We start from the raw sequence: 15,775 nt of genomic DNA on the forward strand, positions 1-15,775 counted from the left end.
AGAAGTACAATCAAATCACACTTGTTTATTAATAAAAATAAAAAGGTAAATAGGAAAAAGCGTAGTCAAGCATAGCCAGAGTCCAGTAGCCAGATCGGGTAGTCAGCCAGTCCAAAGTTCATTAACCAGGTTGGGTAATCAGCCAGGCCTGAAGTCAGGGATCCAAGGAGAGCAACTGCAAGCAGGATAAAAAGCCAGAAGGGATGTCAGCAAGCCAGTCTTGAAACAAACAGCAGGAGATGGTTCCTTGTGATGTGACCAACGCGAAGGCAAAGGAAAGAGTGAGCTGGAAGGCTTTAAATAGGCAGGTCAGACGAGCATCATCGGGAACAGCTGGTAACTGTGGAAAGAGAAGAGAGCTGGCAATTAGCCGACAGCTGAGCGGCCAGCCCAGAGGAGGAAGGGCTAAGCCAGCCCTATCAGCCTGGAACAAGAAGATTCAAGCACTAGATTTCCCAATGTGTTTATCGCCAAAAGTGCTCCAGAGCCTCAGTTGGTGGAGGATATCCGAGAATCTGCAGAAGGGGAAATACTACTTACCAAATACCTGCAAGGTGGTGACAGATGCCAGCCTTTTAGGTTGGGGAGCAGTACTGGAAGAAGCGTCTGTCCAAGGGAAATGGTCCAGAACCTAAATGACCTTGCCCATCAACATTTTAGAGAATCGGGCAGCGCATCTAGCCCTAAGGGCCTGGACATTCAGGTTGCAGAATTCTCCTGTCAGGATTCAATCCGACAATTCCACAGCAGTGGCTTATATCAATCGCCGGGGGGGCACCAGAACTCAAGCAGCCCAGGGAGAGGCAAACTATATCCTTTTTTTTTTTATAATTTAAGTTTTTTATTGATTTTAATTTTTTTTTAAAACAGACAGGGAGAATACAAAAATAACAAATAACTATCTTATACAGTACAATTCGTAACTATATTGTCTTACTTAATTACTTTCATCCTTTATCTTATCTTATCTTCCCTCCTCTATCCCTTATATACCCTAACCCCCCTCCTACCTCCCCATTATCTGTTGGCCCACCCTCCTCTATTTATTCCGCTAATGCCTGGATGTAATTTTCAGTCTTTTTGATTGTTCTCCATTTTTTCCATGTTGCCCAATATCTGTTCATTTGGTTGTTCTCCATTTTAATTAAATATTCCATGTTATTAATATATTCGATTCTCTGATAGGTTTTTTTTTCTTGTAACCAGTTTTTAGGTATCAGAGCTTTTGCCGCATTAAGCAAAAAGGGTACCAGCGTTTTTTTTTTTTTTGTTCTAATATTCATATGTTGATTACCACTTTTTTCTTCTACCCCATAAAACAAACATTCCCACGGACAACATGGAATTTTTTCCCCTGTTATTATTTCTATATAAGAGGTAAACTACCCCTGGAATGAAGATTGCCGATATGCACGATACATGTTTTTCTGCCCAGGTTAGGAGGTAAACTATATCATTCCATTTCATTCCAGGGGTAGAGAACTGGCAGGCAGACTACTTAAGTCACCAGCAGTTGTTCCCAGGGGAATGGTCCCTTCACCCAGACATCTTCCTGGCTATATGCCAAAGATGGGGGATCCTGGATGTAGATCTGTTTGTGTCCAGGTTCAAAAACAAAGTTGACAAATTTGTGTCAAGAACAAGGGATCCACTCGCATGAGGAACAGATCCGTTAGTGACCCCGTGGGATCAGTTCTCACTGATTTATAAATTTCCTCCTATTCTGCTGCTACCTCGACTTCTTCACAGGATCAAGCGGGAAAGGAAGTCGGTAGTTCTTGTGGCCCAGAAGATCTTGGAATGCAGAAATGGTAAAGATGGTGGTAGGGGACCAGATCTGCTGTCGCAGTGATCAGTGTTCCATCCTACTTTGCGAACGCTAAATTTAACGGTTTGGCTATTGAAACCCACATTCTAAAGAATCGTGGGCTTTCAGGCTCAGTGATTAATGTAAGGAAGCCAGCTTCCAGAGTCATTTATTATAGAGTCTGGAAGGCATATGTTTCTTGGTGTGAATCCAGGGGTTGGCATCCTAGGAAGTGTCATAGGTAGAATTCTTACCTTTTTGAAATAGGGCTAGAGATGATACTGGCCTTGGGTACTATCAAGGGCCAGGTCTTGGCCTTATCAGTATTGTTTCAACATCCGCTTGCTTCGCATTATTTTGGTCCAAAGCTTTATACAGGGGGTAACTGCTTAATCCACCGGTTAGAGCACCATGAACCCTTGGGACTTTAGTTCTGTCGGCATTACAGAAACAGCCTTTTAAGCCGATACAACATATTCCTTTGGTCCTTTTGACAAGGAAGCTAGTTTTTTTTCTGGTAACCATTTCTTCTGTAAGAAGGGTATCAGAGTTGGCGGCTCTTTTTTGTAAAGGGCCATATTTAATCGTTGACAAGGATAGAGTAGTATTGCGTCCTCATCTTGGCTTTCTTCCAAAGGTGGTTTCAGGTTTTCACCTAAACCAGGATATTGTTTTACCTTCGTTTTTTCCAGAACCCGGTTCTAAGGAAGAAAAGTCACTACATTCTTTGGATGTAGTGAGAGCAGTCAAGATCTATTTGTGAAGGCAGCTGCTCAGATTCGGAAAACAGATGTTTTGTTCGTGTTGCCTGAAGGTCCTAGAAAAGGACAGGCAGCATCGAAATCCACTATTGCCAAATGGATTCGGCAAGTAATTAGTCAACTTATGGCTTGAAGAGGAAGGTTCCACCTTTTTAGGTCAACGCGTGCTCAACCAGGGCTGATAGTGCTTCGTGGGCAGTGCATCACCAAGCCTCCATGGCTCAAATCTGCAAGGCCACAACTTGGTCTTCAGTCCATACATTCACCAGATTCTATCAGGTGGATGTAAGAAGGCATGTAGATATCGCCTTTGGGCGCAGTGTGCTGCAGACAGCAGTATAGGTCCTCAGCTCTGATTGCATCCTACTTTTGTTTGTGTCCCCTCCGCTCAGGTGGCATTGCTCTGGGACATCCCTAACAGTTATTACCGTGGCGCTGTGTCCCGTGATGTGCAATAAAGAAAATAGGATTTTTATTACCGCTTACCTGTAAAATCCTTTTCTTGGAGTGCATCACGGGACACAGAGGTCCCTCCCCTCTTTCTGGTTACATGTGTATTTCTTTACTACAAAACTGAGGTACTCCCAGTAAGGGGAGGGGCTATATGGGGAACTGAACTTCCTGTTTAGGGTGTGCCAGTGTCCATCACCTGAAGGTGCCATATAACCCATACAGTTATTACTGTGGCACTGTGTCCCGTGATGTACTTAAAGAAAAGGATTTTACAGGTAAGCTGTTATAAAAATCCTATTTTGTACAGCACTGTATATATTTCAAATAAATCTATAGATTATTTTAAGTGCTATATGCTTATACCCTTTCCACTCTCTCTAAATGGTAGAAAAAGTATTGGAGTGGAAAGATTTCACAGCTCCTCCAGGACTGTTTGGGGGGGGGGGGAGAATAGGAGTCAGATCTTCTTTTTTAGTGGGCATATTAAAGACCAGAAAATGATTAGGATGTGTTTAGCCCAATGCCTACTTCCAACACTTAGAAAAATGCACCTTAAGCCTTGGTTCACACTAGATGCGGTGGGAATTCAATGTGGATTTGGCACTGCATGTAAATCACAGCCCGTCCATGCAAACTGTTTGCGGAGCATATGCTACGTTTACGAGACCCCGCAATAGGTATGTAAAAGGCAGTGCAATTTGCAGAATTGAATCGCATGACCTGCAGACAAAAAAAGGTTACAGCGCCAGTTTGATGTGAATGCAGTGCAATTTGAGCAATACAGATCCATGGCTCAAATCGAACTACCAGAGAAGCCACACGTAATTCACACAGGATTGTGCTGCAATTCCTATGCAAATTACATGCGGTGTTTCGCACTGCAGCAGTGTGAACCCAGGCCTAACATAGCATAGCACATAGCAATTTGAACTTGACCTCAGTCTATGGGGTTGGTTTACTAAAACTGGAAAGTGCTAAATCTGATGCAGCTGTGCATGGTAGCCACGTTTTTAACTTCAGCTTGTTCGCTTGAAATTGCACCAAAATAGCACGGGAACATTTTCCAAAATGACACCACACATTAATTGAGTTGCATTAATGTTAATGGGCAACATTGAAAATAATGTGATTTTCCTTGTCAGGTGATTCTGTGCGACTCTCGTTGCATTCGATAATGCAAGGGTGTGAGCCAGCATTGACTATGCACAAATGAGAACGTTTTTAAACATATACTCTCTTCAAGCTAAACTGGATTGATAACAAAGGAAGACCATTTAATACTCACCATAACATAGAATTATTTTATTTGAATCTAAATTTCATGAAATGCTATCACTTATTTTTAGTATTCTGTCCAATTCATTTATTTATTTATAATTGTCACTTGTCACTTTAATAAAGCTTCATAGACTTTTTATCGATCATGTTTGATCAATCACAGGTTGGAAGCAGAGGAACTGTTAAAGATTTCCCTGGATTCAGTGCAGGAAGGGATGCTGATGCTGTCAGAAAAGCAATCAAAGGTCTTGGTAAGTTTTATTATTAAATCTGTGAAGCATAACTTTGGGCAAAAATAAAATAATCAAAATGGTTCCCTCTACCACTGATGAATATATTTCTTGTCTTATCTAGGAAATTCTGAATACACTGAATAATAATTGCCTTACTACATGGCCCAGAGACCACCAACAGTGTTTCTCTGCTCTTCCAGGCTGGAATGTGGGTGGAAAACCTTATAGCCTAATGAACAACGCAGCAACAAACACTTCATTAGGATAGGATGAGGTTGCTGGTCCTGCTTTGTTCATGGTGATGCTGGTGAGAGGGACAATGACAAGAAGGGCAGCTTCAGTGGAATAGTCATTGCAACCAAACTGGCAGGGAGGAAGACTGTAGAAATATAGATCTGGGATACCCCTATTCTGATCCTAGGCTTCTACCTCTCTGATGGCACCTAAAGAAGCACTTGCTGGATGGTAAATTCTTGGAAGTGTACAGAGGAACACCTGGCACAAAGGATCTTCTCACTTAATTTTAAAGGCTAAGTTCACTTTTGGAACATGTTAATGTTCCACCCATATTTAGGGTGGAACATATAACATGTTCCAGATTTTACCTCCTCTCTCAACAACCCCCCTTCCCTCCCCACACATGCTGTCACATTTTAAAACAAATTAAAACAAAGGGGCTCCACCTACACAGCTGTGTCATTCATTCTCAGAGTTAGAGAATGAATGAACTACAAGTACTGTCCGCCACCGCGACCAATGGCTTGTAGCGCTCAATGAATTGCAAGTGCTCTGATGAGCACTCTTGTAGTTCATTGATTCCTCCTGCAATTAAGTAACTGCATGCCTGTATCGGAAGTATGGGCAGACAAGGTACTAATGGTCTGCTGTCCTAGCATTACACTTTTGATCTGTTGATCCTAATGTGCATTTATTATTTAGTAAAAGGTGAACTTCTAAATGAGATCCCCCCTTGTACCAGGCGCTGTTCTGTACACATCCAAGAATTTATCACGTATTCCAGATCTGGAAGAGAAACAGCCTACCGTCTGTCATGAGAACTTGGAGTAAGGTACAGTGCCTTGAAAAAGTATTTATACCCATTTCCACATTTTGTCATGTTACAACCAAAAATTTTATGTCATAGACCAACACAAAGTGGCATATAATTGTCAAGTGGAAGGGAAATGATAAATGATTTTCAAAATAAAAAAAATAAAAAAATATTGCATACATTTGTATTTCGCCCCTTTTACTCTGATACCCCTAACTAATATCTGGTGGAACCAATTGTCTTCAGAAGTCACCTAATTAGTAAATGGAGTCCACCTGAGTGTAATTTAGTCTTGTATCAATACAGCTGTTCTGTGATGCCCTCATAGGTTTGTTAGAGAGCCTTAGTGAACAAACAGCATAATGAAGGCCAAGGAACACACAAGACAGGCCAGGGATAAAATTGTGGAAAAATTAAAAGCAGGGTTAGGTTATTAAAAAATCTCACGGAGCACTGTTCAATCCATCATCCAAAAATGGAAAGTGTGTGGCACAACTGCAAACCTACCAAGACATGGCTGTTCGCCTAAACTGACAGGCTGGGCAAGGAGAGAATTAATCAGAGAAGCAGCCAAGAGACGCATGGTAACTCTGGAGGAGCTGCAGAGATCCACAGTTCAGGTAGGAGAACCTGTCCACAGGACAACTATTACATAGGTACATAGTAGGTGAGGTTGAAAAAAAGACACAAGGCCATCAAGTCCAACCTAATGTGTGTGATTATATGTCAGTATTACATTGTATATCCCTGTATGTTGTGGTCGTTCAGGTGCTTATTCAGGTTTCTTGAAACTATCAATGCCCCCCCGCTGAGACCACCGCATGAATTCCACATTCTTGCCGCTCTTACAGTAAAGAACCCTCTACATACTATTAGACGTGCACTCCACAAATTTGTCCTTTATGGAAAAGTGGCAAGAAGAAAACCATTGTTGAAAGAAAACCATAAGAAGTCCTATTTGCACTTTGCGAGAAGCCATGTGGGGGTCACAGGGAAGATGTAAGAAGATGCTCTGGTCAGATGAGACCAAATATTTTTTTTTGCCTAAAAGCAAAATGCTATGTGTGGCGGAAAAATAGGATTTTTAAAACCGCTTACCTGTAAAATCCTTTTCTTTTGAAGTACATCACGGGACACAGAGCCATAGTAGTTACTATGTGGGTTATAGGCCACCTTCAGGTGATGGACACTGGCACGCCCTAAGATAAAAAGTGCACTCCCTATATAAACCCTTCCACTACTGGGAGTATCTCAGTTTTGTAGCAAAGCAATACACGTGTATACCAAAGAAGGGAGGGACCTCCTGTGTCCCCTGATGTACTGCAAAGAAAAGGATTTTGCAGGTAAGCTGTTTTAAAAATCCTATTTTCTTATCGTACATCACGGGACACAGAGCCATAGTAGTTACTATGTGTGATGTCCCATAGCAATGCCAACTGAAGGGAGGGAGCCAACAAAAAGTAGGGCAATAAGAGACTAGAGGACTAATACTGCAGCCTGCAGTACACTGCACCCAAAGGTGATATCCTCATGACCTTTTACATCTATTTGATAGAATCTGGTAAATGTGTAGACTGAAGACCAAGTTGCGGTCTTACAGATTTGAGCCATGGAGGCTTGGTGATGCACTGCCCAGGAAGCACTAACAGCCCTAGGGGAGTGCGTTTTCGATTTGAGAGGGTGGAATCTACCTCTTAACCATGAGCTTTAATGATTACTTGTTGAATCTATTTAGAATAGTAGATTTCGATGCTACCTGTCCTCTAGGACTTTCAGGAAACAAATAAAAACATCAGTTTTCTGAATTCCTGAATTCTTTCCTTTACGTAGACATTGACTGCTCTCACCACATCAAAAAAAGTAGTGATTCTTCTTCCAAAGAACAGGGTTCTGGAAAAAAAGATGGTAGAATAATATCCTGGTCTAGATAAAAACCTGATGCTAGCTTTGGTAAAAAGCTAGGATGAGGACACAATACTACCTTATCTTTCTGAACAAAAAAAATGTCTCTTTACAAGAAAGAGCAGTCAATACTGATACTTCTTGCAGCAGATATGGTTACCAGAAAAAATAGTTTCCTTGTCAAAAACAGGACCAAGGGAATATGTCGTATCTGCCCAAAAAAGTCTGTTTTGTACTGCCGACAAAACTAAATAAATTCAAGCCCCAAGGGTTCAGGGGTTACGTCACTGGAGATTAAGCCGAGTTGCTCCCTGAATAAAGTTATGGACCAAAGAATGCGAAGCAAGAGGTCGTTGAAATAATACCGATAAGACCGAGACCTGTCCTTTAGAAAGCATGCAAGGCCAGCTTTATTTCTCACCTCATCTGCAGAAAAAAATCGAGGACTCTACCTGGACTTATTTCCTGGGGTGCAGCTTCTGGTTTCACATCAGGAGACATGTTTCCCAGACTACATAATATATATCACCATGGAGGCTGGCTCTGCATAAACCAAGGTAGAAAACGACCAAACCTGACAGCCCACGCTTCCTCAGAGTGTGGGCTTCAATAGCCAAACCGTTAAATTTATTGTTTGTAAGGTAGGATGGAACTTCAGACCTTGCGAGAGAAGGTCTGGCCATAAAGGTAGGGTCCATGGGTTCCCTACTGCCATCTCTACGGTCTCTGCATACCAAGATTTCCTGGACCCCGCTGGGGTCCCAAGAATCAATGGCTTCCCTTCCTGCTTGATCCTGAAGAAGTTGTGGATGCAGGCAGAATAGGGGGGAAATGCACAAATCAGTGAGAACCGATTCCACGGGAATAGCAAGGCATCCATTCCATATGCTAGCAGAGCCTTTGTTCTTGACACAAAGTCAAGTGTTGATCCTGGACGCAAACAGATCTGTCTGGGATCCCCAATCCTTGACATATTGACAGGAAGATATCGGGGTGAAGGAACCATTCTCCCAGAAAAAACTGCTGGCGACTCAAGTAGTCTGCCTGCCAATTTTCTATTCCTAGAATGAAAACTGCCAATAGGCAAACTACATGGTTTTCTTTCCAAGATAGGATAAGCTTCATCTTTCTCTGGGCCGCACAACTTCTTGTGCCCCCTAGTGATTAATATAGGCCATTGCTGTGGCATAAACGGATGGACTCCTAGCAGGACAATACCTTAAACTGAACATTCAGGCCCTCAGAACCAAGTGTTCTGTCTGAATTTTTAAAATGTTAATGGGCAAGGCCATTTCTGACCTAGGCCACTTCTCCTGGACAGCTGCCTCTTTTCAGGACTGTCCCCCCAACCTAAACAAAAAAGGTTGGCTTATGTTGATACTATTTCCCAGTTAACTGAAAGGATTTTTACCTTCGCAGATTTTCGGATGTTAACCATAAACTGAGGCTCCGGCGCACTCCGCCTAGAGCACCTGGTATTTCCAGGTGGTCTTTCATCCGGGAACTAACCAGACCATGCCCGACCCTGCTTGGCCTCCAAGATCGGATGAGATCGAGCACCATCAGGGTGATGTGGCCATAGGCTTTGGAGTCGGACACATTGGGAATATAGAGCTTGAATTCCCTGTTTCAAGCCGCTAGGATACTGCTTTGCAGCAGTCTAGAATGAGATTGACCATAAAGAACGGCCTCAAATTAAGCCACCATCTTTCCCGACAACCTCACGCAAAGTTGAATAGGAGAAAAACATCTTGCTTTGACCACCTAGAACAGTCCTTTATGGCGCTGATCTTAGCCTGGAGTACAAATACCCTTTTACTGGGTGTACCTATGATCAGACCCAAGTATTTTCTTCATGTTTTAAAGAAAATTACTCCTAGGTTGAGAATCCGACCTAGATATACCAGGTAGTCGAATGTGTTGACCATACTTTTGGTCTAAGTTGGTAAATCGTTATACCTTGGCCCTCTCTGAATAGAAATGCACGCTAACATTATGCACATATTTGTAAAAAAAATTGAAAATCATTTTCCTTCCACTTCAAAATGATGTGCCACTTTGTTGGTCTATAACATAAAATGGCAATACACATTTACGTTTGTGGTTGTAACATGACAAAATGTGGAAAATTTCAAGGGGTATGAATACTTTTTCAAGGTACTGTAAGTATTGCTATGTGTTAGGTCATACTCTAAAACAACAAGCATTATATTGTTGTTCTCCTGGGTGTGGGGACAATTTAAACTTTTTTTTTTATTACTGCATAGGCATAGAGTTAGGCGTTAAATTGTCTTCGAGCATATATGCTTATGACTCGGTGTTCATGTTGCACCAGGTTTTTCTATGTTAAAAACTCAGAAGTTGATTATTGGTGTTTATATTAATTTGACCATTGTGCAATAAGGAAGCTAGCATATATATTATATACTCAGTGTGCCTTTTATTGGACACATCAGATTGGTAATGCTAATCTTTACTGTAAGTTCTGTGTCTGCTGACCTCTATAGCAATACACACTAAATTGAGCATGTGCAGAGTGCCCCCAAGGCTATGTACTATCAGGAGATGGTATGGGGACAGTAAGAAGGGGAGGATCAGAGAAGACAGGATCAAACAGCCTTTTTACACAAGGCAGAGGATTAACCTCTTAGGTTCCACAGTGAGTATAGCAAGCATGCTTTACTGTATATACTGACTGATTTTACTGTTGTAGATTTAGTAATACTTTAATCACCTAAAAAAAAATCTGAATTCCAGTCAATGAAGGTTCTCTTGCAGCAGAGATTTGCAGTCCGATTACATAGTGAATGAATTCTAGCAGTTTTGGCTGCACAATCTCCAGGTTCAGTAGCCACGCATGTTCTCGAATTCAGCTGCCAGTTATAGTGTCATATCAGGGATTGTAAATGCATAGCAAAGAATTGTAGCTAGTTATACCTACAACAGTAATTTCTCTAAGAAGGCATTCAGCTGCATAGAAATGTTTAGCTGGAGTTTGGCTTTAATGTGGATACATTGCTTTAAATCAGTAACAGTAATTCAGCCAAGAAATAGGTCAAGGGGATCAGAAACCTGTGTATAGGGGAACCATAAGAACCTCTGACAATGCATTTTATTCTATACAAAAAACAAAAAAATGCAATATTGATGATAAAAAAAAAAAAAATGTAACAAGCAAGCTCACAGTGATCACACAGCTCTGCATTTTTTGTTTTTTGTATATATGTTTTCAGATTATAGGATTGTGATCAATGCTTAGCAGCTGTGAATTTGCACTTTGTTTAACAGGAATACCACACCTGACGCTAGGTTGTAACCTCAGGTTCCTTTATACCTGACACTGATTGCAGTCTCAGGTTGCTCTAGAGTAACTCGCAAGATTGATATATTTTTGCATTTTATTCTATGCCTTCCTGTCTTGGTAACAACCACACATGCTTTTTTTTAATTTTTTTTTATTTTGTATGGGAATCAGACAGGAAGTTGTATAATCTGCCCAACAGGGTGACAAATATAAACCTGCAACCTTTTTGGTTCATCCTCCTCTTAAAAAAATAAAATGGTGTTGGGCTTTAAAGAGTTTGCACCAGATTTCGGAGTCTCTTTGACCTGGTTTAATTTTGTGCACGCTGAAGCTAGCTACAAAGTCACATATCTGCTACAAACCATGCCCACACAGGAAACTATTACTACATCGGGAAGAGGGAGATCCCTGTGCATTAGTTGTAGATGGAGAGACTAAAGAGCTCAGAGGTAAAAGTATTTCTCCTGGAGTCCCTGAGAGATGCAAAACTTAGAGGCGATCCAAACTTTTTTTTTTTTTTTTTTTTCAAAAACTGAAATTAAACTTTTGATGCAGGAGCCATTTCAAAAATATTAAAAAAAATAAAAATAAAAAAAATAAATAAAGGGTTTTTAGGACCAGTGTGCAGTGTGAGCAGCATTTTAGACAGTCTGGTGTCATATGGAGTATGCATTTTTGACTTGCTATTGAATTAGTTGTCAGATGCTGGGAGATTCTAACTTTGTTTACCTTCATAAACCACAGTGGTGATACATTTCAAGTTCTGTTTTACCCAGGAACTGATGAAGAATCCTTAATCAACATACTGACACAAAGATCCTGTGCACAGAGACAGTTAATTGCAAAAGAATATGAGGCAGCCTGTGGAAAGGTATTTTTCAGATAATTCTTTTTTGTTTCTTTTTTTTATGTAAAACAAGCCATTTAAATGTCGTGTATCCCTGGCCTCTGAAGCACCAGCTTTTGTTTCAGCTTGTCAAAACCTGTCCTGATCCTTAATTTAAGAGTTTCTGAAAAATTGTTTGTGAAGATCTGTATGAAAGTGGATGTCTGTTATATCTGGTTTGGTAAAACGGAAAATTGTATACTCACCTTTCCGTAATTTTCCTTTCCTGACGCATCCCATGGCAGCACACACATTGGGTTGTGACTCTGCCGCCACAACCTGATAGGACTGGTTAGCTATAAGATTTGAAGAGGAGTCCACAGGTGCATTCTCAGTAACTATCACCTTAGAAGGGTGGGTCCCTGTGTTCTGCCATGGGATGCATCAGGAAAGGAAAATTACGGAAAGGTGAGTATACAATTTTCTGTTTTCCTGACGCATCATGGCAGCACACACAATAACTTGCTACATGGGTGGGTTCTTTCAGAAGATTTTATTTACTCAAGTACAGGGTATGGAAGAATTAGTTTGAATGATTGATCTCCCAAACTCAACCGTAGTTAATTGAGCCGGGTCTATTCTGTAGTGTGACATGAATGTGGTTTTTGAAGCCCAAGTTGCTGCCTTGCAAATGGTTTCTGTGGACACTCTACAGTATGCTGCCCAGGAGGTCGCCACTGCCCTAGTCGAGTGGGCCTTTAATCCTTCTGGTAGTGGGAGAAGCTGAATTAGGTATGCTCTTTTCATGGTTTTAATTAGCCAGGAGGCTATTGTTCTTGAGGAGGCTGCCTGACCTCTTTTTGTGCCATATGGGATAACTAGAAGGTTTTCCGTCCTTCTGAACTGTCGGGTCACCTGAGACCAAGTGACAGATGCACTCCGTAGGAGTCGGAAGTGCACCGATAGGCAGTGGACCTTAGGACTGACTGCTGCGGATTGTACCCAGGGAGATTCAGGACACAGGTCTACAGGATCACTAACACAGAACCCAATGGAAGCTGGAGCATAGATTCCCCAGGGCGCGGAGACTAAGAGCCAGCGGGTGTTCGCCTGAGCCTCCAGTGGTGAGGATGGACTTCGCTGCAGTCTGGCTCCAGATCGCGACCCCTAGGGTCTCACAGCTCACGCTCACAGTAGACTACAGGAGAAGGAAGCAGCAGGCTGGAATGACCAGGATAGTAAGGGGATACGGTAGAGGTCAGGGCAACTAGCAGACAGGAACAACAGAGTACACGCCAAAGGTTCAGGGTCACAGGCAGACAGGGATGGTCAGGGACATGCAAAAGGTCAAGGTCACAAGCAGACAGGAATCGTTGAGAACACGCCAAGGTCGATAACAGAGTCAAACATAGAGCACACGGCAAGCAGGAAGACAAACGCACAATGAATACACAATGGTTGATCAACACCGATGGCTTGCAGTGCACAGGTTAATATAGGGTTCCCTGATAGGGCTTGGGGTGGAGCCATGCTTAGAGGAGAGGTTATAAAAACCACCAGGTGGAAGTGGCTGGCCTCTTAGTCTGAACACATGAGGGGAGGTAAGCAAACACAGGAAGATCACTGCATAACCATGACATGAACGGTCTGGTAGCTTCCAAGTAGGTGGAGATTAGATTTAATGTCCAAAGGATGAGGGTTCCCCTCACTAGTGAGAAAAACTGGAAGATTAATTTCAGAGATGAAGTGGAAGGTAGACGTTACCTTGGGTATAAATTGATCCGAGGGTCTGAGGATGACTCTGTCCGGGTAAAAAAACAGATGCGGTTCTTTAATGGAGCATGTAGTTCCAAAACTCTTTTGGCTGATGTTATTTGCGACCAAAAATTATAACTTGAGAGTTAAGTCCCATAAGGATAGTGATTCTAGGGGAAAGAGGGGTTCCTTTGGACAGAGCTTCCAAAACAATTGATAGGTTCCAGGTCGGGAAAATTGGTTTCCTGGGAGGCCTCATTTTCAGGCATGCTCTCTGGAATTGAATGCTGAGAGGGTTCAAGGCCCATTTGACTCCTGTCATTGCGGACAGGGCAGAGACTTGGACTTTGAGGGTGCTTGACCTAGTTGCAGGAACTCTAGAACTTGAGAGACTGAAGGGAAGAGTGGATCCCAGGACTGTTGTTGCGCAAAAGCAGAGAATCTCTCCCAGATTCTGTTATATGTGTTGTTTGACTTTTTCCTGGCCTGCTGCAGTGTAGATACTACTCTCAGTGAACACCCTTGATCTAATAACCTTTCCTTTTCAACCTCCAAGCCGTTAGATGTAATTGTTCCGGTGATGGGTGTAGGAATCGGCCTTGTGAGAGCAAATACGGAGACAGTGGGAGCGGAAGCGCCTCCTCTGTGTTTAGCTGCAACACTGCTATGACTGTGGATGTTGAGCTCTTCAACCTGGCCGGAAATCTGGCTATTAGGGGAACAGCAGGAAATATATATCCTAGGTGAAATTTCCAAGGGTGGTGAAGACGGTAGATTCCTGCCACTGTTGGGTAGGCGGCTCTTGCTAGGAAGCAGGGACATTTGTTGTTCTCTGGTGTTGCCGTTAAGTCTATGTCTGGAGTCCCCCCACCTGCACGTGAGAAGGGCAAAGGCCTGATGACTAAAGGACCACTTGTTTGATAAAAATACTCGGCTCAAGTCGTCCGCAAGTTGGTTGTGAATTGCTGGGACGTATATTGCCTTCAAATCTGCCAGGTGGACCTGAGCCCATTCGAGTATAGGTCAAACTTTTTCCATGCGCGTGTTGCTCTGGATACTTCCCTGTCTGTGAACGTAGTTTACAGCTACCGTATTGTCCATGCGCAAGAGGACACTCTTCCCTGTGAGGAGTGGGCCGAAGGTTAGGATGGCTTGCCAGGTGGCCTTGAGCTCCAAAATGTTTGAGACTACACCTTGTGGGTGAAAGGACCAGTGGCCCTGCGCCCCCTGATGTTGATACTGTCGTGATTATGTCTGGTAGTGGGGGTACAATTGGTCGGCAGCGTGTCAGATTGCTGATTCGAGTCCACCACCGTGTAGATTTTTTTACCGGCTGGGTGACAAATATCCGCTGATTCATTGATGACCCGTTCCATTGTCTTAGGAATGAATTTTTGAAGACTCTCAAATTCCACTGGGACCACTGGATCATTAGAAAGTTGGAGGATATTGAACCCAGGATGCTTAGACACGTTCAGGCAGACAAGTGGTCTGCCGTCAGGAGCTTCTATATTTTGTGGACCAGTGGTTGTATCTTCTCTTGGGGGAGACCGACTGTGTTTGAACTGGTATCCAATTCGGCGCCTAAGAAATTCCTTTTTTGTGCTGGGACCATTCTGCTCTTTTTCCAGTTTATTATCCACCCAAACTGTTGGGAGTGTGGAGACTAGTAATGTTCAATGTTGAAGGATGGTTTGTTGGCTGTCGGCCAGGAGGAGAATATGGTTGAGATGTGTAGGACTCTGTCCTTTCTCCCTCAGATGTGCTATTACCGGAAGTAAAACCTTTGTAAAGGTCCTGGGGGCGGTTGAAATCCCAAACAGGAGGCTCTGAAACTGAAAATGCTGGTGACCTATTGCGAAGCGTAGGTATTTCTGTAAGGCTTGGTGCACGGGAATGTGCAAATAAGCGTCGGACAAATCGACTGAGAGCATCCAATCTTTTGCCCCTACTGCTAGTAATATGGATTGAAGGCTCTCCATCTTGAAAGATTCGACTAGAATCGTTTGGTTGAGGTTTTTTAAATATAGCACCGGGCCTCAGGTCTCCCGTCTTCTTTGTAACTAGGAAAAGAGGAGAGTAAAAACCTACACCTCTCTGTTCCTGTGGGACCTCTACAATTGACTGCTTCTGTGGTAATTTCACAATATACTAGAAGTTTCAGTTTCGGGCAAGAGGATGGTAGTCTGGAAAATCTGTAGTGATCCTTGGGCAGCCTGTGTTTGAATGTCCATCTGTGACCCTCTTGAATGGTAGATATCATCCAGGGGTCTTTTATATGGTCTATACATACATGAGCAAATCGCCTCAACCTTACTTCTACTATTGCGGGCTGGGTGTGCATGGCATCAAAAGGATTTCTGTTGATCTCCTGGATTGGTCGCCTTGGACTTACCCTCACAAAG

The 15,775-nt window shown here is 42.7% G+C and overlaps 1 protein-coding gene across 1 annotated transcript in view; it reads left to right on the forward strand.

Moving 5' to 3' along the window:
• Positions 1 to 15,775, forward strand: part of ANXA3 (annexin A3) — a 125,711-nt gene that overhangs the window by 57,677 nt on the left and 52,259 nt on the right. Inside the window, exons 3-4 of the mRNA XM_077476090.1 lie at positions 4,463 to 4,550; positions 11,566 to 11,660. Coding sequence (XP_077332216.1) covers positions 4,463 to 4,550; positions 11,566 to 11,660 — 183 coding nt within the window. The remainder of the gene's footprint in view (positions 1 to 4,462; positions 4,551 to 11,565; positions 11,661 to 15,775) is intronic.

Source organism: Lithobates pipiens, unplaced genomic scaffold (genome assembly GCF_037356315.1).
Source record: "Lithobates pipiens isolate NorthernLeopardFrog02 unplaced genomic scaffold, aLitPip1_a1.2 Scaffold_13, whole genome shotgun sequence".
Classification (NCBI taxonomy): domain Eukaryota; kingdom Metazoa; phylum Chordata; class Amphibia; order Anura; family Ranidae; genus Lithobates; species Lithobates pipiens.